We start from the raw sequence: 27,840 nt of genomic DNA, 5'->3' as shown, positions 1-27,840 counted from the left end.
TCTGATTGGCTTTGCATCCTTTAATACCTCAGGGATCCAAAAAGTTCAGACATAAGCATAGGTATCCCATCAGCTCTTGCTCTTATCTTCCTCTGGCACATGAAGGTGACTGAAGCATATGTGTGTGTAAAAGAGTGTAACAGCGTCTGAAGTTTCACCTGAATGCTTCTATCAGCCTTTCCACTTTCTGCGCTTCACCCTGTACACGGATATGAGCCTGGAACTTCCTTAAAGCTTCATCCAATTCCATCCCTGAGAAATCCATCTCATCCACCACACAGCTATTGAAAAAGAGAAGAAAGAAAATGAGAGATGGAAAATGTTATAAAATATAGACAGACACAGCAAATAAACCTGAAAGCTCGTATGAACCCCAGACCCTTGTGAAGTGAACCTGAACATTATTTCAAACACAGATGGGACGACAGGATGTTTAGGCTTTAGGAGATATTACTCACAAATGATTTCAGACCAGTATTAAAGGCCTTAAACAGCAAGACCTCATAGCAGCAAGCAAAAACAATAAGTCATCATTCCACACATAACTTACACACAAGGTTTAAAGTAACTGAAAAAGCACATTTCACAAGTTAACCTGCTCAAGTTTTGACAGATATAATTGCAAATCGAATTTGTCTTCTGTCTTTAAAGGAAATGCTTGGTCCTAAGACTCAGTCTACGTCTAAAATGTAATTTACTTTTCAGTTACTGAGCCTATGCGTTTTTCCAATCCTGTTATCTTATTCAGTGGAGGAGAAAACCTGAAACCCAGTGTGTCATATGGTCATTTTGGACTTTACATCCCCATGTCACTATATGCTCCTTGATGCGTAAAAAGACCAACATTATGCAAAACATTTTGTGTTTCAAGGGACACACAGAAGGTCATAAAGACGATAACATTAGGCTGAGTAAATTGTAAAAAGATGTAATTTTTGGGGGGTGAACCATTCCTTTGTCTGAACCCTCTTATCACAAACTTATTTGAAACCAAGAAAATATTTGTGTGTGTAAAGCACGCCAACAAATAAATGAGTATTTTAATGTCCATCCATGGTTGTATGTCTATTGTGCTAAGCTGACAGCTGGAGATATCAATAAGAGAAATGGCTTTCAATATGTACACGGAGCAGCTGCACAGAGATAGAGAATAAAAATAAAAATTATTATGAGATCTCTACATAACAGCAGTAAGACAATTTGTTCCCTTTCCGTCTCTCTCTCTCTCTCTCTCTCTCTCTCTCTCTCTCTCATTTTATGAGTAACAGACTGTTCTTCAAAGCTGAATGACTCAATTAACAATAGAGAACAAGTTACACATACACAGATCGAATACAGTTTTGGCATGAGACAAAGTTAGACATCAGGTCCTACAAAGACAGATAAATATGAATGTATAATAAAAACATAACATGGAAACATATGAATAGTTTATAGACGGTTTCAGCAGTAAAAACATAAACAAGCCGATGTCGTGGTCCGCACATAACTTCCGGTAAACTCCGCTAAGAATAAATAACAACAAAGTTCTTTAAACGTATATAACAAGCAAAAAATCAACACATAGATTATAGGAAACCAAAACATTATTTTCGAAGAGGCATTTGTTCAAGAGATCAGTTTAGCGAAACCGGAAGTAAAGTTCGGATCCAGTCGTGTATCGCGTCAGCGCACATGTGTCCGATGAAATCGTCTATACAGCAAAATGTACACAAATACATTTTATTATAACTTTATATGCTGTTATTATGTTGCATTTTAGAAATTTTCCCAACCCTACTTTGTAAGTAAACAACACTTGCCAATCTGTTATGCAAATAATATATTAGTTTAAGCACATTGTCAGAACCACATATGGTTTAAATCAAAGTCATTTTTGTGTTACCATATTTGTTTATTTTTGAAAATATTATTTTCATTTGAAAGTCTCAGTTTACATCATATACAGTAACAATATTCATAATTAAAGATAAATATAAAAAAACAGTAACTAAATACTTGATGCTAGTGTCACAGGTAGGGGTGGACCCAGATGTAAATAAGGTCACGCCCCTTTCTCCACCTCGAGGAGATTCCCAAAGCCACCCCAATGACCAGACACACAAGGTAAGCATAAATTAAAATGTACTTTATTTAATTTAATTAAAAATGATAAATAGGGGAGGGAAAAAAGGGGGAACTTAAAATAACGGCCACTCCAGGCTCTCCTCCTTCATCACCAACTGAGTCTTTACACAGTTCATTCTCCTGACGTTCACTCTCGTTCTCCCTTCCTTTGCAGGCAGCTTGGACACCATAGCACAGTTAGTGCAACTTGGATACTTCTCACCCCTCTGTTTACAGCTCGGGTATATGTGACTGTCCACAGTTCGTTCTACTGACGTTCACTCTCGTTCTCTCTTCCTTTACAGGCAGACACAATAACATAGTTAGTGCAACTTGGATACGTCTCACCTCTCTGCTGTTTATAGCTCAGGGCATGTATGACTGTTCACAGTTCGTTCTACTGACGTTCACTCTCGTTCTCTCTTCCTTTACAGGCAGCTTGGACACAATAACACAGTTAGTGCAACTTGGATACTTCTCACCTCTCTGCTGTTTACAGCTCGGGGCATGGATGACTGTTCACAGTTCGTTCTACTGACGTTCACTCTCGTTCTCTCTTCCTTTACAGGCAGCTTGGACACAATAACACAGTTAGTGCAACTTGGATACTTCTCACCTCTCTGCTGTTTACAGCTCGGGGCATGGATGACTGTTCACAGTTCGTTCTACTGACGTTCACTCTCGTTCTCTCTTCCTTTACAGGCAGTTTGGACACAATAACACAGTTAGTGCAACTTGGATACTTCTCACCTCTCTGCTGTTTACAGCTCGGGGCATGGATGACTGTTCACAGTTCGTTCTACGGCGTTGTGATCGCCATGTACGGGGGCGGGCTTACGACAGCGGGCCTGCACAGAAAGGCAAACGACGATGGTTTTCCTAGGGGTCGCCGGGGGCAAAAACCCTCTCGGCGGATGCGCTGATCAGCAGGGGGCGAACTGTCACACCGTCTCACCGGGCCGAGCGCTGCCCTATCTTCAATGCCCGTAGGCCGATCGAATACCGGACAGGGGCGCCCCTTTGTAGAGGCCACGGGGCGGCGGAACTGCTTCGCCTCTCGCTCTGCCACAAGATAGAACACACAGGTAAAATAGCAATATACAGGTTCGAGGTGGTACTCACACATGCACGGCCAGCTTCCAAGTCTTCACCGCCACACTCTGTAACTGTCGACACACAGACGGGGCGCCTTCCAAAACCCACGCCGTCACTTTACACTTGAATCGCACCCAGCATACAATAATTAATGTTACTCACAACCGTCAGCCTCTCCGTCTCCTCCTCGGTAGAAGGATGATGCGGGGTACGTCTGACAAGACACACAGCACTTGCACAGCAACCCACAGCAAATACACAGCACCACTTCAACGTGAAAGGTTTTTCAAAATGACATAGCCTCACCCACCACACTACAAGTGTACACACGAGACGCCCGACGTCCTCCACTTCGCTAAGGTCGGATGGGGGCGATGGTACTACGGTCGGAGCTTTTGGTTCTGCTGCTACGGCTGCTCAATCCACTTATTCCTGCGGCTCACCTACCACGCTAGATCAGGGGTAGGGCCGCCTTCCTGGAGGCGTTCGATAATACACAGGTTAGTAGTTATATTTCAGTTAAATCCAGAGCCAATACTCACAGCGGTCCTCTTGGAAATTAGTTCACAAACTGCTTCGTTTACTTCCTCCTTGGTTACTCCAAGCGTGTCACAATCTCCATTGTTTTCTTCTACCCACAGGGTTTCCTCTAACAGTGGCATCCACAAAGCGTCCACGTGATGCAGTGCTCCTTTAAATATCACAGCTCCGTCCTTTTCGCCTCTCTTGGCTGCCGCACTCTTTCCTCTTGCTATAAGCACTCCGTGGATCAACGGCGCCCTCCGGCCCCTCCAAGGACGGAGCGTGTGAATTTTCTCTGCCCTAGGCAGCAAATGGAGCTTGTGCCCAAAAACAACTCTCCTCCTTGTGTTTCAGCAGAGCCCTTTTATTTCAAACAGCCTCCAACCATATTTCGCTACCTTAATCTCTCTCACCTGCGGCTCGTCAAGCCCTGATTCCGTCGTCCTGGCAACCAGGAAGTAAGAAGGTCCGTCCTCATATATGGCCCGATGGGGAAACTTTCCGGCGGAACCAAAACTTCCCGAACTTTGGTTCCGCCCTTAAAAAAAAGATCGTCACCTTGTGACATCCCCCCCCGCCAATCCGTTCTCGTCCCGAGAACGCGTTGTTTGGGGACCGGTAAGGGGTTGATGGGAGCTTTTTTTTTTTTTTTTAAAAAACGTGGTGGGCCATTGGGGGACCTTGGTCTCGACCCGAGGTGGACTGCCGACTACGCCAAATCTGTCACAGGTAGGGGTGGACCCAGATGTAAATAAGGTCACGCCCCTTTCTCCACCTCGAGGAGATTCCCAAAGCCACCCCAATGACCAGACACACAAGGTAAGCATAAATTAAAATGTACTTTATTTAATTTAATTAAAAATGATAAATAGGGGAGGGAAAAAAGGGGGAACTTAAAATAACGGCCACTCCAGGCTCTCCTCCTTCATCACCAACTGAGTCTTTACACAGTTCATTCTCCTGACGTTCACTCTCGTTCTCCCTTCCTTTGCAGGCAGCTTGGACACCATAGCACAGTTAGTGCAACTTGGATACTTCTCACCCCTCTGTTTACAGCTCGGGTATATGTGACTGTCCACAGTTCGTTCTACTGACGTTCACTCTCGTTCTCTCTTCCTTTACAGGCAGACACAATAACATAGTTAGTGCAACTTGGATACGTCTCACCTCTCTGCTGTTTATAGCTCAGGGCATGTATGACTGTTCACAGTTCGTTCTACTGACGTTCACTCTCGTTCTCTCTTCCTTTACAGGCAGCTTGGACACAATAACACAGTTAGTGCAACTTGGATACTTCTCACCTCTCTGCTGTTTACAGCTCGGGGCATGGATGACTGTTCACAGTTCGTTCTACTGACGTTCACTCTCGTTCTCTCTTCCTTTACAGGCAGTTTGGACACAATAACACAGTTAGTGCAACTTGGATACTTCTCACCTCTCTGCTGTTTACAGCTCGGGGCATGGATGACTGTTCACAGTTCGTTCTACGGCGTTGTGATCGCCATGTACGGGGGCGGGCTTACGACAGCGGGCCTGCACAGAAAGGCAAACGACGATGGTTTTCCTAGGGGTCGCCGGGGGCAAAAACCCTCTCGGCGGATGCGCTGATCAGCAGGGGGCGAACTGTCACACCGTCTCACCGGGCCGAGCGCTGCCCTATCTTCAATGCCCGTAGGCCGATCGAATACCGGACAGGGGCGCCCCTTTGTAGAGGCCACGGGGCGGCGGAACTGCTTCGCCTCTCGCTCTGCCACAAGATAGAACACACAGGTAAAATAGCAATATACAGGTTCGAGGTGGTACTCACACATGCACGGCCAGCTTCCAAGTCTTCACCGCCACACTCTGTAACTGTCGACACACAGACGGGGCGCCTTCCAAAACCCACGCCGTCACTTTACACTTGAATCGCACCCAGCATACAATAATTAATGTTACTCACAACCGTCAGCCTCTCCGTCTCCTCCTCGGTAGAAGGATGATGCGGGGTACGTCTGACAAGACACACAGCACTTGCACAGCAACCCACAGCAAATACACAGCACCACTTCAACGTGAAAGGTTTTTCAAAATGACATAGCCTCACCCACCACACTACAAGTGTACACACGAGACGCCCGACGTCCTCCACTTCGCTAAGGTCGGATGGGGGCGATGGTACTACGGTCGGAGCTTTTGGTTCTGCTGCTACGGCTGCTCAATCCACTTATTCCTGCGGCTCACCTACCACGCTAGATCAGGGGTAGGGCCGCCTTCCTGGAGGCGTTCGATAATACACAGGTTAGTAGTTATATTTCAGTTAAATCCAGAGCCAATACTCACAGCGGTCCTCTTGGAAATTAGTTCACAAACTGCTTCGTTTACTTCCTCCTTGGTTACTCCAAGCGTGTCACAATCTCCATTGTTTTCTTCTACCCACAGGGTTTCCTCTAACAGTGGCATCCACAAAGCGTCCACGTGATGCAGTGCTCCTTTAAATATCACAGCTCCGTCCTTTTCGCCTCTCTTGGCTGCCGCACTCTTTCCTCTTGCTATAAGCACTCCGTGGATCAACGGCGCCCTCCGGCCCCTCCAAGGACGGAGCGTGTGAATTTTCTCTGCCCTAGGCAGCAAATGGAGCTTGTGCCGAAAAACAACTCTCCTCCTTGTGTTTCAGCAGAGCCCTTTTATTTCAAACAGCCTCCAACCATATTTCGCTACCTTAATCTCTCTCACCTGCGGCTCGTCAAGCCCTGATTCCGTCGTCCTGGCAACCAGGAAGTAAGAAGGTCCGTCCTCATATATGGCCCGATGGGGAAACTTTCCGGCGGAACCAAAACTTCCCGAACTTTGGTTCCGCCCTTAAAAAAAAAGATCGTCACCTTGTGACACTAGCAAAGTCTATATTTTTTTCTCTGGTTATAAACTGTTAAATATGGGTATTTTTCTTTAAAAATACTTTTTTTAACAAAAAGCTTAAATAATTTTATTTTTTGTGAAGGAATTTTGTTAGAGATCAGATTCAGGATTATCAAAATATAAACAGAGTTTAAAATTAGTAAATAACGTTTTGGTTTCAGTTTTTTCATAATTTGGTGTGTAATTATCCATCTAGTGGATAATCACGGTATTGCAGATCAACGGAAAAATTAATCAGGAACACGTTTTTTTATGCAAATGTTTTCTCTTAGAACAAGACAAAAAAGACCTGACGATTCTGCTCATATGCAAAGTATCTCTCTCAGAGCATTCTGATTGACAATCGGCTCTTTTACTGGAAGGCGGAACAAGAGCAACTATTCTGACTGTTGCAATCTCCCCGATTCATATCAATACCAGTGACCCATCTTGTCATTGTTAAATATCTTTGGTGCTAGCCCATGCAAAGGTTGATGTTACCATGTTAAGGTGTGATTGAAAGGGCATTGGTATATGATTGCTAAGGTGTTGGGAGTGGTTGCCTACTAGTACAAATTAAATAAATCTGCTCATAAATCTATACTATTCTTGTCCCTAGACAGGGTCCAGGTACTTTGTTTAATAATACTATAAGACATCAATTTAATAGGCCTATCTAAGGAGTTCTTTCAAAATTCATATTATCCATATTAATACCAAATATCTTAATGAACACACACATATATGTGCACATTCAACCGCCAACCCAAGTGTGGGAAAATCAATTGCAGTGGGTAACAATGTCAGTATTAGGTTATAGCTTATAGATTTATAGATCTAGCACTGTGCAGGAAATCTACAGTATAAGACTGAAAAGTTGCTTGCTACTGCCTGTAAAAATATATTTTATACATTTGCACACCCAAAGCCAAATATGCACGGATACTTGAAAGAGATTTATGGACAGAAAAATCGTCTAAATAAAATGACTGGCACGTGTTGTGCTTAAATTGTTCTGGTTGTTACACTATTAACACATTTTAATCCATGCAGAAGACACATGATTGAATGATACAGAAAAAAATAATAAGAAATATACTTAGCATATATACAGGAGTTATGTATGCTGTAATAATCCAGTTGCTTTCAGAAATAACTTTGGAATGGCTATTAAAATAAACATTAAAACCCACAAGAGATGCAGAAATGAACTTACACTGCGAAGAAGAAATACAAAAAGAAAAAACACAAATGTGTCTGATATATCACCAGACAAACAAAACCTTTGCAGACACACATCAGCACATTCACACTCAAACCTCATTTTGCCATATCATGGCCGACAGAATTCAGGGTCACAGCATTTCACGACCACAGCTTTTTCTATCATCTCTTTTTCTCTCATCATCATCATCACTCTGTGGTATCTAGGGATAAAGTGCACACTAGAGTGAACACTGACTCACAGCACACTGCATAAGACCGTTTCACATGTTGTTAAAAGCCCAACCACTCTTGGGCTTTGTTAGAGTTTAGCCGAAAAGCATCTGTCTGTATTTAGACCTCACAGGGCTGTACATAGTGGGGCAAAGCTGACCTGAAACACCACAGTCCAAGTCTCATTATAACATTTTACTACAGTGAAGCAGTTTTTCAAGGTATCTGTGTTAAAACTATAGTTATTAGACTCGGAGGTAGCAAGCTTTGACCTTAACCAGAGGGTACTAGTTAGTTGATGGACTCTTTTGTGATTATACTGTACATCTGACTGCACCACCAATCCAGGTTTGCACTGCATTCTAACTGCTTTCATTGATTTCCTTGCAAAATCACGCTATCTGTATGGATTATACTTACAGATCATTTTCCTGCACCACAGGGCAAATGCATTTAAGTGATGCTTACAGTATGGTGACTGTTGTGGATGACCCTAAAGGAGAAGTCATTAAACAACTTCTACAGGTACCATATACTAGCGTTTCAGGTCCTTGGAGAAATGGCTAGAAACTAAAACAATTTGGAAAGATTGCCACCATGTCAAGGACAATGTCATCGATGTAGCCTATGATTCAGGAGACTTAGGAAGTATACGCCAGCATCACCATAAGCTTGTGTATAAGATCTACAATCAGGCAAGTATCGAAAGTATTGTTCATACAAATGAGCAGACAGTCGATCTGACCATAAGGAACAGACCAAAAAACATGTCAGACTACACGGTGCTTGTAGAATCAGTAATTGCTTGCTATTAATTAAATGAAATTTAAACCATGGTACTGCTAAATGCTTTATTCTGATTTGTTGAAAAATGTTACACGATATAATTGTGGTAATGTGCCATGATGCGAAGTGGTCATTATTGCATTACTTTCAAATAATTTAAAGGACCCGAGTCAATTATTCCGCTAATACCTCGGTTATTTAAAAATAATGCACACCTTGGTTGAATTTCACTTCACGTCGTGCCGCATTACCACCTTAGATGTGCATACTTTTCGAATAATTCAATGTCCAGTCATCAATTATTCCTCACTTAAAATTGCAAAAAATTAATTCGTAATAAGGTTGCTGGACGCCTCTGCCTTTGTTTACCAGAATATTTTTGTATCTTTTAGTACAAATTCTATCGTCCCTTTTTCATTTTACTGTGCCAAGCTGCATGAGACATTAGGTCAGAAATTAGAGTAACTTCTCTATAGGCTGCACTCTAAAAACAAACGGTGCTAAATAGCACTAAAAATGTTTCACTGGGTCTAATCATAGGGGAACTATTTTAAGTGCTATATAGCACCTATGAAGCACCTGTGTAGAACCATATTGTGCTATATAGAACCATATCTGGTGCTAAATTGGAGTATATCACCATAACTGATGGTTCTTTATAGGTGGTTTAAAGGTGCTATATAGCACTAAAAATGGTTCCCTTATGATTATGAGCTTTTAGTGCTATTTAGCATGTGCATAAGATTTTTATTTTTGGTATTGCAAAAATCATGTGGTGAACAGGATTATATAAAATGTTAACATCCCCAAATAGCTATTATTACAGTTCATTCTCATAGATGGATTATAGTCCAAGCTAATAAAGACCAGTGGCCTGGAGCAATCCAGTACACCACATATATATATATATTAAATACAACAAATGATCAATTACAAGTCATAGATGGTCACAAATAGAACAATTAAACTATACAAAATAAGAAAGATCATTAGTATTGCTAACTATATTGTTATTTTTGTCAAATCCAATATTGGGATCAAAAAGTCACAAATGAGAAGGCATATACTTTTAATTCACTAAGAACTCACAATACATTTAACCATGGTGCTAATCGTGCTTAAATAGCATTGCACTATATATTTTGACTTATATCTAGCCTTTATCCTATGCAAATGAGGCATATTATACAATGTGCTTTTTTAACAAAACTCAGCGATATTTGCCTGCCACACCATATTTAATGCTGCTGTATTACCAGCTGGTGGTAAAGTGAACTTTATTAAAAGTTAGATGTTTGTGTACATTTTATAGTTATCAAGGCAGCAGCAATTCATCAAATGAAGAAGATCATTATAACTGGGCACACTTTTAGCATTTAAACAAGCTGATTCAGGAGCTTGCAATATGGTAGTGGAGTGACATTGTACAGTCTAAGTATAGTGTGGCGGCTGGTGCTAAAAAGAAATTGGGGGGGGGGGCAAACAAACTCAAAATCAAACTTTTACTATAGTAATGCAGGACTGTAAATAGCCATTATCAGGTGATAATGTATCATTACTGCTTAGAAAAAATGCTGAAAATGTTACTGTTGAAGTCAACTAAAGCATGAAATAAATGTAGGCCTACCATGAATCTGTAAATTTGAGTATAATGTGGGTTTATTATCAGTAATGAACTAATCAAACACACACGCACGCACGCACGCACGCACGCACGCACGCACGCACACACACACACACACACACACACACACACACACACAAACACACACAAGCTACTTATAAACAATTTAAAATAAAATTATAAAACAACAAGAATGTTTGAGGGGGAAAATGTGTGCATGCATAAAGCCAGCATGCTAACGGGTGCGCATGTGCACTCACATGACCACTGCATTGCGCTTACAAAACAACATAACATGAGTTTGTATGTCCGAAGAGGGACAGTTCACTTCGACACCATTTTGCAGCCTTCATGATAGAGAACTGTGCCATGCAAATTGCGTTTAGAAAACTGCACTAAGTACGTTTACCTGATAATACCTTTAGTGAATTAACAGTAAGTGCAAATAAACTATGCTATTAGCAGGCATAATTTATCCATAGTGATGCTGCGCTGCACAATGTGTGTAGTCTCTTTATGTAGGTCTTGCAGCGCATTGTTCCATTTGCAAGTGTTCCAAGAGCCACAAACAAGAAATATATATTGCTATTTTGCTACATCTCAGCAGTTTCACATTTTAAATATTTAATGCAAACAATGAACTTGTGTGAGTGTGAACAGCAAAAACAGATAAAACTTAAGTGAAGCTGCTGTCATAGCCGACCGCATTGCTGCTAAGGGAAACTCATATTCAACAGAGAATACTCAATGAGCCTCTAACTCTTTATCCTCCAAAGTTGTTTTCGCTCAGCTCTGTCTTTTTTGCTTTAGTCTTTTTGCTTGTTTATTTCCCCAATTTCTAATGTCAAAGCACATTCTTAAGTCCATCTCCTAGTAGTCTTAGGGGCTGTTTACACTTGGTATTGAGTTGTGTTTTCATCGATCGGATCACAAGTGGATGAGAGAGACACATTACGTTTACACCTGGTATTTAAATCCGTCTCTTTTGTCCACTTTCAACCGCTTCTGTCCTGAATACTGTGAGGGGACGGTCCGTGAGACGCTGGGCGAGTCTCTCTGCTGTCATTCAAACGCGAGCGGGAGTAATTATGAGTTTATATGGACGCAAACTAATATTATTTCGGAGTCCACTGCTTGTTTAGCAAGTAAACATGCTGCACAGTGTTTTGTGAATTTTCAGTGCAATTGATGAAATAGGATCGCGCAACTTTCACACGCTTGCAAAATGAAACTACGGAGATCAGACGCTTTAGATTTATCAATGAAAGGCTAAAAATAGCGCGGTTCACAGTGTGTTCACGCCAGAAATCAGAAAAGACGTAAAAACTTATGTTTAGTAGCCTACCTCAGATCAGATAAATGGGTGGAGAGAAGGCGGTCGCGTGTGGCTGTTCGAACACATTCAACCACATGTGCGTTTACACAAGCAAAAGCAATCTGATCGAAAGGGGTTTCGACTACCTCTGAATGTGGTTGAAAGTGGTCGAAAGTGGACGAGCTCAAAACGTTTTGAACACCGTTTACACCTGGCATTGACGTCGTCCAATTGTGATCGATGAAAACGCATGTTAATGCCAAGTGTAAAAAGCCCTTTTAGCTCGTTCTGGAAGTGAACATGATGCTCATGCGCATAGAAAAGCATGTGGTGTAAATTTTATGTTTTTCATTTCAAATGTTACTGTTTTTATGTGCATAGGTACATTTGGTTTTCCCCTACCATATTTTTAACATGACACCAGTGCAAATAAAAATATATTAAAACACTTTTTAATAGTACTATGTGCATACATATATGCAGTGTATGCATTACTGCACAATGTACATAACTCTAACCAGGAAAATAAGTTTATTCTATCTACTGTATATTAAAGGTATGGAAGGCACATTAAAAGTGTTATCACAGCAAAAACAGCATAGGTAAAAACAGCTATTAAGCAAGAGGCAAACAATGCCAAGAGATAATGTTAGGGCACAGAAAGTACCTTAAAACAAGTGCACACTTGGATGATGAGTTCACCTGCTGATTTCTCACACTGCTTTATTTTTCTCACACCCTGTTTTACTACAGATTAAAATTTATTATAATTCGGATGCTACAAGACAAACCCTTAAATGTGAATAGGGCTAGAAATAAATGAAGATTTTTAGGCATGGCAATGCAAGGGTGCTAAGACTTTTGTCACCTCAGTAAATGTAATACCTCAGTAATATACACAGCAAAATCACCAGTGTTAAATTTTCAGGGATGGTGTTAAATACACAGTGTTGATGCTGTTTTAACACTATCTGGTAATAAAATAACACTGCCATTGCTAGGCCAGTGTTATATTCACGACAGTGTCAGTGTAAAACAAGGGTGTTATCAGATTTCACACTGAGCGGTGTAAATCAAGCCACGCCTCCACTAAACATATCCTGTCAGGGATTTTACCGCCATTTTCTTTCACAGGAGGACTGAAGAGATCAGGTAAATCAGTCTCATAATATTCACATGGTTTAGCTAAATTAAACAATTATTTCTCTGTCTGACTCTACGCAGCCATATGCCAAAAAACCTAAATAAGATATTTTTCCCATTTTATTTCCCCTTTGTTCGTTATTTGGTTCAGTTTAATCAGAGCTAAGTTACCTTGTGTTACGTTGTTCCCTTGTTAGTTTAGTATAAAGTTAAACTGCTAGCTAAAAGTTTAAAACCAAGAAGGATAATATTAACAGGAGATATGAACGAAAGAATTGAACCATGATAAAACACGACATGCACTACAAATTGAAGGTATGAAATTAAGTTAAATGAAAGCTCGTTTATTCACCATATGATGCTCGTTATAAGGTAATCATATAGGCTAGATACCGTGAGTTAACGAGGTCGTTTACATGCACGTGAGTGCACGGATATCGTTTAATTATTCAAATTACTGAAAAACACGGAGAAAACCGCAACCGCATAGTCATGTGTTTTTCTAAGATGTATGCAAACAGGGGAAATATCGCCAAACCAACAATTAATTTGACCAAAACCTCACAATATATCATCATTTGTGTGCACAGATTGGATGCATTGTGTGTTGTAAGCTTTTCATGGCGCTAGATGTCAGACAGATGCAAATGGCAAATACATACGAAAGTGTAAAACGTGTATGGCGAACATTTGTTTTTCTGTCATTATAGATGCTAGTTTGGTGAAAGTACACACTGAGTGCTTCAAATCATTCAGAAGAGATGCTGTTTTTAGGGCAGTTTATTAAAGAAGACCTGACATGGATGACTTCCAATGAGAAACGACTGCTAATACTTATATAAATTCATTACAGAAGGTAAGTTTATATATTTATACATATAAATCATTTTATTTGACATAACTGAACAGTTAACCAATCTTTTTAGTATATGTAGTTTTGTACATATTATTATTATTATTATTATTATTATTAATCTGTAAAGAAACTCCCATGACCTGCTGCCAACTTTAATAAAAATATATTATCATCTCATACATCGTTTTGCTATTGATGTCATATTAAATAGCAATCAAATTGATTACTATTTTGAAAATGTATAAATGAAGATTCATATTTTGTCTTGAGTGCGGTTTTTAATATAAAAAGAATGTTGAGTTTTCAGAGTCTTTATTGTCATTTTTTGTGATAGGACCCTACCAGACTATATTTGAATACGGCATACCCATGAATTCTGGAACTGTTATTCCTTAACCCAGTTTGGAGGATAAGAGCTTACCAACTAGTTATGTGAGTACACACAGTACATTTGTACTGTACACTGTCTCTAACATGATTTATTATACTGAGATGATTTTGATTCAAATAACGGTTAAAACTGCACCCTTTTTGGTATTTTCTTGACTCTTTTTGTCTTTGAAAATCTGCAGAAATATGCTGAGGTGATGTATTGCAAAATAGACAACATATAACAATTAAAGGATAATTGCAGACTACATCCTGATGAAGATATGGATGACCCTCTGTCTGGTCAACAGGAGTTTAAATATGGTGAGTGTACATGGGTTTGCTACTTTTACGGTTTTAAAGTTTAACTGTATACTCTTGGTGTTTAAAGGCGCTCTAAGCGAATAATGTGCGACGTCACTTCCTGTTGATGTTTGAACTGTTTTCAAACAGACAGAGCGTAGCTAACTCCTCCCCCTCCCCCTCCCTTCCGTGCTTTCATGAACGCGCCCAACCCCCACCCCCAAATCCTTCTTGTCGTTTATTGGCTGGAATACTTTGTTTCGTTTTGTGCTGCTAGGTTTGGCCATTTGTTGATATTGCCGTTTGTGAAGCCTGGGTTGTCTACAGAGATCGCGTTTTTTTACAGTTTGATCAGCGGACAGGCAGCAAGCAGATAGTGAGGAGATGTTTCCGGTATGTAACAAAAAATGTTTTATGGTCTAAAACGCTTCAATTCGCTTAGAGCACCTTTAAATTCTGTTTAGCTAGTACGGGACAGTGATGTGGCAGCTCTTCCCTGGCTCATTCACCTCTTGCCTTTCATTTGTGAAAGGAAGAAAGAAGAGAGAGGGTCAATGTGCAACTGAAGCTACTGATTGTGCTATGTAAGTTTTTTTTTAGTATTTTGTTCTAGTTATTTATTCAGCAGTTAGTTTGCTTGCATTGTTCACCCCATGTAAATGCATACAAGTTCATAAATACACATCAAATACATTCATCAAATACACTCTTTTAAAACACTTAGGTGATGAGCATCAATCCATGCTTTGAGGTGGATGGATCAGCACAGCCCTGCCTGCACTGCGTTGGGAACAGAAGTTGCATCCAGAATTTTTGCATCATTCTGGACCAAAAAACCATTCCCTCCATGATGAAGACCACTGATGCAGCCTTCCACTACATCATGAGTAAAAAAACTACAGAACTAAATACCAGGTTGGAACGTATTTAAGAAAAATGAAACGTCTTTTGAATTGAAATGTCTGTTTTGTTATGAATAAATCTTTAGTATTGTGAAAGATAAGCATTTCTGCCTGCCAGTAAGGTAATTCCAGTGTATTTTAATGTTCAAGTTTTGAGTAGGTACTAGGGTGGTTAATTTTTTTAACTCATTTGATTTATTAAAGACCTTATAAAAGTGGTTTTCATGTCCCTGCGCTGTGGTATAAGATAACTTTCATTATTCCATACTGTATTCTAATTGTAGCTGAGGTATTTAAATAAGCAGTATTAAATGCAAAGTGTTGTGTGTATCAATGTAAATATTAAATGTGATGTACTTTAATAAAAAGAGATTTTGCAATATTTATTGTCATTTGTCTTTTATAGAAACAACCCATTAGCAACAAAAGTGGCTATTAATCAGTATTTTAACACTTAACATTGTTGAATTCACATTACACTGGTGTTGACCTTAAATTAGGAGTGTTAATTTTTAACACTGTATTTCTGTGCCAACACCAGTGTAGTGTGGAAACAACAATGAATAGTGTGAACAAAGTGTAAAATTTAACAATATTGAGTGTTAAATTAACATATAATGAGTGTTGTTAAATTAACACTACACTTTTGACTAAATTAACACAGTGTAGTGTGGACACATATACACACTTTTCCAGTGTTAAATTTGACACCCTGGGTGTTATTTTAACACCAGTGATTTTGCTGTGTACCTCATCTGTAATAAAGTAATGTTTGTCTTCTTACCACAACAGCAAAAATTACGTTGAATTGACTTGCAAAATGCTGCATTTTTTTTATATTGGGTGAAACTATATGGAAGGTATTTTTGGACTTTTTTAAATTAATTAATTAAATTATAAAATAATTAATTAAATTATAAAATAAAAAATAAAATCGCAAAATATGTCCCAAATTTGAAAATGAAATGCTAAAATAAAAACTAAAACATTATATTAAATTATTTCATTTTCATTTTTAACGTGATGAAGCATCATTCCGGCCAAATTGAAAAATTAAATTAAATTGATGATTTGACATTTCATTTTCAATATAATCTTGAGTCAAGACAGACAATATTAAAATAAAAAGGCAAGCTTGAAAAGGAATCTGTAAATATTTTTTTTTTAAAGGCTTTTTATTCATGCCCAAGCAATAATAGGGACAAAATTAAAATATAAAGTTCATTTTTTATTCTATGTTCTGTTTTTCTTTTTCATTTTCATTTTCATTTTCGTGTTCACTTTTATTTTCAACTTGTATGCAAATTCAATGTTAATCAGTGGGTGGGGTTTACTTGCTAAAAAAAAATGGGATTGGCTGAAGTGTTGCCAACTCAGCGACTGTGTTGCTTCCCAACTCGACCTTATTGCTACATCTAGCGACTTTTAGACCCATTTAGACAAACTTAGCGACTGTTTGGATGAATCTTAGCTTCATATCTGTACATATAGGCTACTGTGTCGCTTGTACCGGCCCACGAGTGCTGGGTGGCGCTGTCACGGTGAAATGTGCGCCAGGCGTCTACCCTCTGTGCATTTTCTGAGCAGTGAACAATTTAGACGGTACGAACTGACGCGTGGATGAGATTCGCATGCATTGTTTACATTATAAACACTAAAAGTGTCTGGTCCGCTGTTATGTACAGTGTTGGGGCTAGTTACTCAAAAAAGTAATATATTACGTATTACATATTACTCTCAAAAATAGTAATGCCTTACTTTACTTTATTACTCCCTGGAGAAAGTAACTAGTTATATTACTAGTTATACTAGTTACATTTTTTTTCTGGACAAGAATGTTTATTTGGGCAAGCCACGGCCAAGAAAATGCTGGCTTCCTTACCCGCTACCGGACGCAGGGCACAGCGTTCGGAGAAACATTAAAGAGTGTGCACTTCACCGTCAAGTTATTTTCCTTCCGTTGAACATAATAAAATATGACTGAATCTTCACCCGTCGAAAGTAGCTTTCTGTTGCTGGGAACCTTCCTCTGAAAAAGAGCTTGCCGTTGTTGGCGCTTCCATTTTCCCGATCTGTCTTGGAGTGTGCCGCTGCCGCTCTGTGCTGCTGGCTGCCGGGTGTCGACCAATCGGTGATGATAAATGATACCTTGTGCCAAACTTAGACCAATCACTGTTCCATTCACGCCCTCCTCCCCTTCCCTTTTGTTCTCTGTGTTTTGTGCCTTGTGTGATGAAGGTGCTACTGGCGAATGTAACTAAAGTAACTAGCTCGGGAAAACTGTAATAATATTACCATTTTCAGACGGGTAATGCCTTACACTACTAGTTACTGAAAAAAGTAATATTATTACAGTAACTAGTTACTTTGTAACTAGTTACACCCAACACTGGTTATGTATGTGTGTATTTTCACACATCTGATCCAGTGAGGCGTCAGTTTAACGAGCTGAAGACATACACCGACCAGTCACTTACTTTTATATGAACATTATCTGTTTATTCAGCCTATGTGTTGTCTTTACAAGTATCGTATCAGGACTTGCGTCCTCTGTGAAATGCAAGTCTTTCAGGGTCTACTCTGTACACTGCACTGGACACAACATACAGTTCTGACCATAGCTGAAGCAAGCATATAAGGGCTGTGACGATAACGCGTTACCGCATCACCGCAGTAGCCGTTTCACATGGTACGCGGCAACCGCGAGTGTTTAGTTCTTTTTCAATAGGAGACGTGCGGAAAGCGGCAAAAGGGGGCGGTTACAGAGGGTAAGCGGAGTTGGTCCACACGCCTTGCGCGTGCACCCAAATCCTATTCCTTCTCCGGACATGGTACTTCATGACAGGCGCCGTTGAAGATAAACATATTTGCACTAAATGCTGCACAAAACGCTTCCAATACAAGAGAAAAGCTGAAGCCGCTCGGCGATTTTGCCGCTTACCGCGTACGGCCATACGTGAGATGCCAGCTGCGGTGATGTCACGGCCGTAACCTTCTTAAACATGAAGCGTGTCATGCACAGGTGCTCTGATTTCTTGAACGGTACCGACTCACTCCCTGGTTTTAAACCCGCGCATTATTTCTCGGTCAAGGAGAAGCAGGCACTGTGTGTTGGTGATGATAATAATAGCATAATAATAATTTTAAACTATAATGGGCAAACATGACAACTATCGTTATGAAGGCAGGTGAGCGCTTACCGACAGCGCGACTCGTTATTTGGTTGAATGCTGTGTTTATATCTGGAGCTGCTGTAAGTGAATTTCTCCAGCTCGGGCTAAAAAAAAGTCTTATCTTCTTGATGATGTAAATGGACAGCTGAAATTGAAAGCATTGATTGGAGTATCCATAAGTTTTGCGCAGTTATTTACGGAATGATGCAATAGGCTATTTCGTTTTGTATCCACTTTGAAAAAATCGAATTAAACATACTAATCATAATAACATTAAAAACTATTTATTTTCGATATCTTTTGAGTTTAATATCAATTATGGAACCGTTTTTGTCATTGTTTTTAACCCATTTTTTGTACAATAAATTATTCAGCGTTTCAACAAGTTTGGAGAAGTGCGTTTCTATCCACGGACAGTTAACCGAAAAACAATGTCTAAAGAAATAGGAATCAGGTTTTGCACAACTCACCAGAAACAATCTTAAACTCTGCATGTTCTTTCTGCAGGTTTTCAGGTTGTTATTCTATGAAATGTATTGTATAAAATGGGCTATAAACGGTGACATAAAAGTTCTATAATCAATAGTACATTCAAAAGATATAAAAAACAAAAGTTAACATAAAGAAATACATATTATTTCATGCTGTTATTGCTAATATAATTTGTCGTTTTAATAATATATAAGATTACTGCTTTCCTGGGGTGGGTTGTTGTGCTGTAACCGCGTGATTTTGTTGCTTCTTCACCGCGGTAAAACAAAATCCTGTACGGTCACAGCCCTACTCACAAATCAGCGTAACACATGAGGATGAAGGGTTTAAATTGGGCCGAAGCTGAGCCCCGTCACAAAGGCTGAAGGTCTGTTCTGTACCAGTGTGCCCGCTGCAAAAGTAAGTGACGTGTCTGTGTATGTCCATTCTCATGAAATGCATACAAATAACACGCAGTGTGATTATCGTGCTATACATAAGCCAAATTCCAATTTTGCGAGCATATGATACGCCAATACTTTCCGGAATTTGGCATATGTATTGCACGATAATCACACTGTGCTATGTGTATGCATTTGATGAGAATGACTGACGCCTCACCGGATCAAATGTGTGAAAATACGCACATATATAACAGTGGACCAGCCCCTTTTTATTGTTTGTTCCTCCTTTGACATGTCAACAATGTTCGCGAATCTCATCCACGCGTCAGCTCGTACAGTCTAATATGTTGCTGCTCAGCTCCATGTACAGAGACGCCAGACGCACATTTCACCGAGACAGCGCCACCCAGCACTCGTGGGCCGGTACATGCGACACAGTAGCTTCTCTGTACAGATGTGAAGCTAGGATTAATCCAAACAGTCGCTAAGTTTGTCTAAATGGGTATAAAAGTCGCTAGATGTAGCAATAAAGTCGCTAAGTTGGCAAAACAGTCGCTGACTTGGCAACACTGCTTCACATATCTATGCTGCTTCAGCCAATCCCCTTTTTATGAGCAAGTAAACCCCACCCACTGATTAACATTGAATTTGCATACAAGTTGAAAACGAAAATGAAAACGAAAACGAAAATGAAAAAGAAAATGAAAACCAATAAATAAAAGAGAACATAAAATTAAAACTGAACTTTATTTTAATTTTGTCCCTATTATTGCTTGTGCATGAATAAAAAGCCCTTTAAAAAAAATATTTACAGATTCCTTTTCAAGCTTGCCTTTTTATTTTAATATTGTCAGTCTTGACTCAAGATTATATTGAAAATGAAATGTCAAATCATCAATTTAATTTAATTTTTCAATTTGGCCGGAATGATGCTTCATCACGTTAAAAATGAAAATTAAATAATTTAATATAATGTTTTAATTTTTATTTTAGCATTTCATTTTCAAATTTGGGACATATTTTGCGATTTTATTTTTTATTTTATAATTTAATTAATTATTTTATAATTTAATTAATTATTTTATAATTTAATTAATTAATTTAAAAAAGACCAAAAAAACCTTCCATAAAACTATGGCATCACAATCAAAAACCCTAACATGACCTCTCAAATGTCCAGTCATACCTAAGCAGTGTTGGGAAGTAACTAGTTTAGGGCCCTATAAGTTCCACGATCACGGAATCACGGACGGAATTGCGGAATTGGTAAATTAACACGGAATCTAGTGTTAACGCGGAATTTTACATATTTTGAATAAAATTCTGTTTTTGTGTGGGAGACGAACATGACTGGGGGAAATGCAGACCGGAGGAAGTAAATCTGGGCGACACACCCTCTCCCGTCGTTTCAGACCCCTTCCAAAACACCGAAACCATGGCGAAGCGGCTCTCCACGACTCTGCTTTCGTCAGCGAAAAAATTAAGAAATTCGTCGCTAAGCACTTAGTTCCGAGCAGTCTCCACATGACTTTTATGTAACCGCAGAACTGTTATTTTGTAAGTTTTGTCAACATTCTGTTCACTGTGAGCGCAAAGATACATGCACTCTCTCATCCACGTCTGTCTCACTGCACCACTCTCACGTGCACGCGCTCTCGCATCTGTCCGAAGTCCGAACACAAATCCTCATGTATTTGTTCAGTTTTATGCATTTCAAGCGAGCTGAGGCAAACTAACTATCCTTCGCATTTAAAATATAATCACCTGCATCATGGCGCCGCTTTCTGTCTCTCTTTCGCTTGCACGTGCAAAGAGCTGCGCACTCATGCTGTCCTAAGTCAGATCCTTTGTATGTGTGTAAAGTTATATGCATTTCAAGCGATTGTGTATAAAATATGGATCGTGTTCCGCTGGACCGATGTGTTTAAGGCACTTCTGACGGCACCACTGCTTTGACACCTTGTTGTAGCCTTCTGCAACAACACTATGTACCTCTGTATGTGCGTGTGTAAATGCATGTTTTACAGTCATTAAGTAATCATGTTATCCCGTTTTTCCCCAAATCATTTACATTTTAATCATCAACATTAAAGGCACACTGTTTTTATGACTAAAATAACAGTAAAGGGTAAAAAAAATTGCCAAAAATTAAAACGGAAAAAACGGAATTTGCAAAAATTAAAACGGAGAAAATGGAATTTGGGAAAAATAAAACGGAATTTGGGAAAAAAATTAACGGATTTTATAGGGCCCTACTAGTTTCTAGTAATCTACTTACAGTACTGTAATAATATTACTTTCCCTGGTAACTTGTAATTATAAAAATTTTTTATAATATTACAGTTACCTTCCAAAATAATGGCTAGTTACAAGTTACTTTTTGTCACAATGTCAGCAACGCTAGATTTTAATTGTAAATAAAAGCGACATATAGTCCAGTGCGACTTATATATGTTTTTTCCTCTTAAAAATGCATTTTTAACTGATGGGACTTGTACTCCGGAGCGACTTATAGTCTGGAAAATACGGTAGCTCATTTGGGGCCTCAGTAGAAATTGGAAACAATTTGAACAGTATCTACTGCACTATACATTCACATAAACACACACACACACACACACACACACACACACACTGATTGGGCAAAGAGGTCTCGAGAGTGTAACATTTCATAGTGCAAAGCTCTGCAGTTCGACTGCATGAGCTCAGCAGTCAAGGGAGATCTCATTAAAAGATGCCACGGCTCTTCAAATCCATGGAGAGAAAAACAAATACATTTTAAAGTGTAAATCTTCCCCTTTTTATTCTATTGTTGTCGATTTTCTTCTCTTAGATCTTTTTAGAAATATGGATTATGACAAAACAATCTTCATATACTCACTCTAAAACATCTCTGTTGAAGGGTTTCTTGCTGTTGCCAAGAAACTCGCCAATCATCTGCCGGCTTAAGCCCTTCCTTTGAAGCAGGAAGTGGGCCACTCCTATGGGCGTATCCGGAATGAAACCACGAGAGATGAGAAACTGGAGACCTTTGTCTGGATTTCTGTTTGATCAAGAGAGAAACGGAGCAGGTCATGGGAAGCAAGAAAAACATGTCATGTTTTTTTTTTTTTTTGTAAAAATAAAAATAAATGATAAGATGTGCCTGCCAAATGCCTAAATTTTCAGTTAACTTGTTCAAAAATAATCTCTAAATAGGGAAATTGAATTAATATTACAGAAAAGTCTGTATGTGTGAAAGCAACTATGAAACAGCCCAAACGTGTTGCAGTCATGTCAAAAATAATGTCATTGCATGCTTTTAAAATGATTACCAACTATCTTTCCTAAATTCATAAGTACAACTAGGAAATCTCTGACCACTCCCACTTCACAATTATGCCATTAAGTTACCTCATCGTTTGCGCATTGTTCTTTATAGATTTTGTGAAGAAGATGTGAAATATTGTCTAATAAGTTGGTTTTTAGTTGCCACACAATAACAATGTGGTATTGATTCATTTTGTCAATATGATTGTTGCCAAGGAAACAAATATTGAGTCTAAGGATGTTGACCCAATTGCAGGAAACTCATGCTAAGTTAAGATGGTCTTTAGCTGTAGATGTAGAGTATTGCCATTAGGTAATTACGGTAATCATGACATAACATAAATGCAGCATTATTTAACATTGCAATAGGTAATAATGTGAACAGCATTTGGCAGAAAATAAGCAAAGGATAATGTTTTGGTCATTTTTAAGCTGGTAGGTCAGCTGGTCTTATTTTCATTGTGGTTTGCTCTCTTGAAAGGAGTTTCGATCCCATACAATCACACAGACACTTCTCTATTCACGGAAGTCCGATGGGCATTAACAACTTCTACTTTTCCATTAGGTGTCTTATCAATAACCGGACTGTCTGCTTTCAGACACTAAAAGTGACACAGAGGGATAGCAAGAAGCTTCTTGGGTGTATTATATTGAGTTGCCTTATCCTCTTAGTCAGCATTCCTGAGTCTTTGCTCTGGAAAAAGTATATGGATTTATAGAAGGGCCAGTTAAACTTTCATTCATACACATGCTGAGAAACACGTTCCCTGGTTGTCCTGACTGCAGTCTTCAATCTCCCCATTTCACTTCTCCTGTCTATTCATTACATTGATTTACCTGTAATAGTAAATGTGCAGGCCCTGTGGACACAGCCAAGCTTATCTGAGGATAACATGATGTAGTTTGTCTGTCTGTCAGTAACAATACAAGACCTGTCACTATTTCTTTTTATTTTAAGGGCTCTAAAAAATGACATGCAGTTGATAGGTGGTTATAATGGTCATGCTGTTTTTGTATGTTTATATTAAGAAATAAGTACTATATTGCTGTGATATTGCATACATCACATACTTTTATTGCATTTTCTGTTAATTTAACTCAAGATCGTTTATTCGTTTAGCACTGGTGGGTTGATAAACAACATGGCCTGGTCTGAACATTTATTTATTTAAACAATATTTTAATGCATTTCTATTGGGATTTGAATGGCTTGATTGTTTCATTGATTAATCATTATTAATATCAACTCCACCACTTTTAGTAGGTGAACAGATATTTTTATTGGTAGACTGACGTGGGTTTTAACTGATATCTTTATTGTTTTTTACTAAATACTTCTATAATTCTTATTGACAGAAATAAGATGTCTAATTAAAAGCACACATTTTTGAAGAAACACAGCATCTCCATAAATCCAGAGAGGAAGAGAAAAGGCTTTACAGTATGTGACATACAGTATGTTCTATTCTGGTATCGTGAAAGGAGTGAAAAAGGGAACCACAGGCACAAACCCTGCATTAAACATGAATCTTTCACAGAAAGCAATGCTTTTTGGAAGCGATTACGATCACAGTCAGTATTCTTCCCTGGGAATCGAACCCATGATATTTATGCTGCTAATGCAATGCTCTACTATTAGAGCTACAGGAACATTTTACTAATTCTATATATAATGTTTACCAATGACGTCCCAAACTTTTTATAAAGGTAAATTTTGTCCGATTTTTCATGAACATTATCACAGACACACAGCAGTAATGTTTTTTTCTCCTTTTTCCTCCCTATTTGGTGCAATTCCTATTTTGCTCACAGGCAGGTGAAAACTGAATTTAAAGAGGTAAACTCCTCTCACCTCATTCAGGCCTCAAATGTCCTCAATTTGTCCTTTACATCTCTCTTTTCAACACATACACATAGAGCCCCCATAATTCCCCTTCTTTCTTAATTACCTATTTAGGGAAAGCACATCCCAGTCCCCAAATCTCTCCCTTAATCCAAACTCAGGTTTGAGCCCAGCGTCTCGTCTCATACACACACCTGCTTTAGATTCAGTCTGAGTTGTCACAGGTTTTATCCTGCTGAAAACGAACTGCTGGAACTAATGACAATCCTCCCTCTCACTCACTTGAAGCACATCAATTTGATTAAAATTTGGCTTATCCTTATCTGCCAGGGTATTTGAGGTGATGCGGTGTGGGCTAAGGAGAGACTAGTTTTTTCTTGGTATTAAAAGTAAGTAGTGCATAAACAGAGATTACCGATTTGTGATATATGTGGTCTTTTAGAGTTCCAGAGTTTTTTTTTTTTAAAGAGTTCAACCAAAAAATAATAAAACAATACTTCAAAATAAGTTTAAAAGAATGTTCAAATAAGGAATGAGTATAGTGTAAATGACTGCAATGGTAACTATTAAGAAAAGTTTGTAAACAAACTTTGACAAAGCCTGATAAACATTTAAAGGGGACATTTCCAAGACTTTTTTTTAAAATGTCTAAAATAAAATGAAATAAATATTTAGTGTCCCCAGAGTATGTATTTGAAGATCTAGCTCGAAATACCATATAGAGTATTTATAATAACATGATAAAAGTGCCATTTTGTAGGTGTAAGCCAAAATGTGTCGGTTTTGGGTGTGTCCTTATAAATGCTAATGAGTCGATATTTGCACTAAATGGTTAGATTGTGCTAATAAAGTGCCGGTTTAATCCCCACCCGACATCACAAGAGGAGCCAAATTTTTATGACCTCCTTTTAACATGCTTGCATTTAAATGGTTTACCAAAACTGCTTTACTGGATTGATCTTTTTCATATTTTCTAGGTTGATAGAAGCACTGGGGACCCAATTATAGCACTTAAACATGGAAAAAGTCAGATTTTCATGATATCTCCCCTTTAAAACAGTTTGAAGATTGACAGGTTTCACATCCCTGCTGAAAAAACCAGCATACCAGCAAGACCAGCATATGTTGTGTTTTGGTGCTGGTTTGCTAGTGAACACCAGCTAAACCAGCATCAAACCAGCATCAGCACCAGCATTTGCACCAGCTAAACCAGCACCAAACCAGAACCAAACCAGCATTAACAGCAGCTAAACCAGCATTAGCACCAGCATCCCATGCTGGTCATACCAGCATATGTTGTGTTTTGGTGCTGGTATGCTGGTGACCACCAGCTAAACCAGCATAATTCCCATGCTGGTTTTTTCAGCAGGGATGGAATGTGAAATAGTCCTTGCTATATGAAATATTGCCAAAGAAACTGTAACAGGGACACAGTAGGGCAAGGGAAATGCAGCATCTTGTTCTCGTTTCGCAAACTCGCGCTGAGTCGCCGTAGTGATGATTGGGAACGCTATACCCAATCCGGATACAAGTGCCTGTCTGTGTGTAAAAAGCACAACTTAGACCTAAGCACCCAAGATCCAGGAGTAGAAATAAGAGCTAACTCGAGAACTAACCTGCTGCATCACAAACATCCTGGACCAAGGGACCAGGCCAAAGGGTATGAAGGTAGCATGATTGGACATGAAGCTATCATGATTGAGCGTGATGTAGCTTAAAGTTAGCATGATGTAGCTTAAAGCGAACTTAACTTGAAACTAGCAGCTGGCATGATTTAGCATGAAGCTAACATGATTTAACTTAAAGCTAATGAAGGTAGCATGAGTTAGCATGTTTTACCACCCATTACCCAAATCCCTCGCCTTCGCCGCTTTGTATCCCCCAGCAGGACAGACGGGTCTGAGACCAGCGCCGAATATGGCTGCAGGACCGGATGGCTGTTTGCCTGCGCTGGGCTATCTCCAAACCCCAATTCCCCCCTATCGTGTTGCAAGTCGTATGTTGTTCATGTTGTAAGATGTACTGAATATGTGCTTATGTTGCTGAGGTGTTTTTTTCCCTGTTCCCAAACTGTACTCCTTTTGGAGCATAGTCTGGGGGTTTGTTTTTTTTAACCTACCCTCCCTCATGTAATGCTGTACTTCTTCTCAATGCTCTGTCGACCTGTTCTGTCTCCCCCCTTGTTTTTATGTATTGTAGGCTATGTATGGACAGGTTGATGGCTGTAATTTCATTGTACTTGTACAATAACAAATAAAGCTTCATTCATTCATTCATTCATTCAACATGAAGCTAGCATAAAGCTGGCATGATTTAGCATGAAGCTAACATGATTTGACATAAAGCTAACATGAAGGTAGCAAGAGTTAGCAGGTTTTAACATGAAGCTAGCATGAAGATAGCATGATTTAGATCCTTCCCATTCATAGTTTTACAACTGCAACATGTTGTTAATATCTGTTACCTTTGTTCATAAGCGAACACACACACATACATTCACTCGCTCACCCTCTATAAAACAGATAAATCCCTTTTGTTACATGCTATGTTGTTTATTTTTTGCAATAAATGCAGTACAAAAATGCTTCATATGGAAATAGTGGGCAATAAATGAGTAGATTAATGAATAGAGTGACACAGTGCATAGATGGCTATTTATCAAGTACAGTGTGTAAGTAACATCAGGGACACCTTTATTTTTACTGAGCGCAGGTAGTTCGTGAATCATTCTTTTATCTTTTGTTCCTTTATTTGTTTCTGCTAGTACATGCGCGTGATTATTCTCAGTACAAAGAACATTCATTAACAGGCGGGAACAATGTCTTTCACTTTAGCAATAAAAATTAAAATAAGCCAGCTGGAACATGAAGATCTCAGACGGTTTAATGGCCTACAGAAAATCACTGATTCATCTGAATAAGCTTACAACTTTTAAAAGTCATGTCCCCTTGATGGCTTTTGTGTAGTTGTTGGAGAACTTTTAATTAGGCTCTTAATCTTTAGGTTTTAGTTTAAAGAATTTACAAATGACAGACATTGAAGTCCACCAGGTCAACACCGGTATATGCAGAACTAAGGCTTATTTTTTGCTTTGGTTGCTTTATTTGCAATTGTAAATCTTTTCTTAAAATACACTGTATTAGAGCATATCTTGTGATAGAATGTTATAAAATATATGGATATTAAGTTTTTGTATATGTGTTTGTATGTAATGGATATTAAGTATTGTGGACCCCAGGAAGACTAGCAGTGCTTTCAGGCATAGCTAATACGGATCCAAATAAACAAACAAACCAAAATATCAC

General features: G+C 38.9%; 1 protein-coding gene and 1 long non-coding RNA gene across 5 annotated transcripts in view; one reads left to right on the top strand and one right to left on the bottom strand.

Moving 5' to 3' along the window:
- The window catches only part of iqsec3a (IQ motif and Sec7 domain ArfGEF 3a), a 165,438-nt gene that overhangs the window by 41,610 nt on the left and 95,988 nt on the right, over window positions 1-27,840 (bottom strand). For all 3 annotated transcript variants that reach the window (XM_065274663.2, XM_065274664.2, XM_065274665.2), the window contains 2 exons: window positions 22,265-22,426; window positions 159-281 (listed from right to left, as the gene is read on the bottom strand). In XM_065274663.2, coding sequence (XP_065130735.1) covers window positions 159-281; window positions 22,265-22,426 — 285 coding nt within the window. The remainder of the gene's footprint in view (window positions 1-158; window positions 282-22,264; window positions 22,427-27,840) is intronic.
- LOC135760639 (uncharacterized) lies at window positions 12,664-15,680 on the top strand. Of its 2 annotated transcripts, XR_010537461.2 has the most exons (5): window positions 12,664-12,914; window positions 13,616-13,761; window positions 14,096-14,193; window positions 14,334-15,017; window positions 15,158-15,680. It is a non-coding gene; the product is annotated as an uncharacterized lncRNA (long non-coding RNA). The 2 variants fall into 2 exon arrangements; XR_010537460.2 differs by lacking the exon at window positions 12,664-12,914 and having other exon boundaries at window positions 13,058-13,761.

Source organism: Paramisgurnus dabryanus, chromosome 1, assembly GCF_030506205.2.
Source record: "Paramisgurnus dabryanus chromosome 1, PD_genome_1.1, whole genome shotgun sequence".
NCBI classification, from domain to species: domain Eukaryota; kingdom Metazoa; phylum Chordata; class Actinopteri; order Cypriniformes; family Cobitidae; genus Paramisgurnus; species Paramisgurnus dabryanus.
Note: the sequence above shows the minus strand (reverse complement) of the source record. Positions and strands in the feature narration are given on the sequence as shown.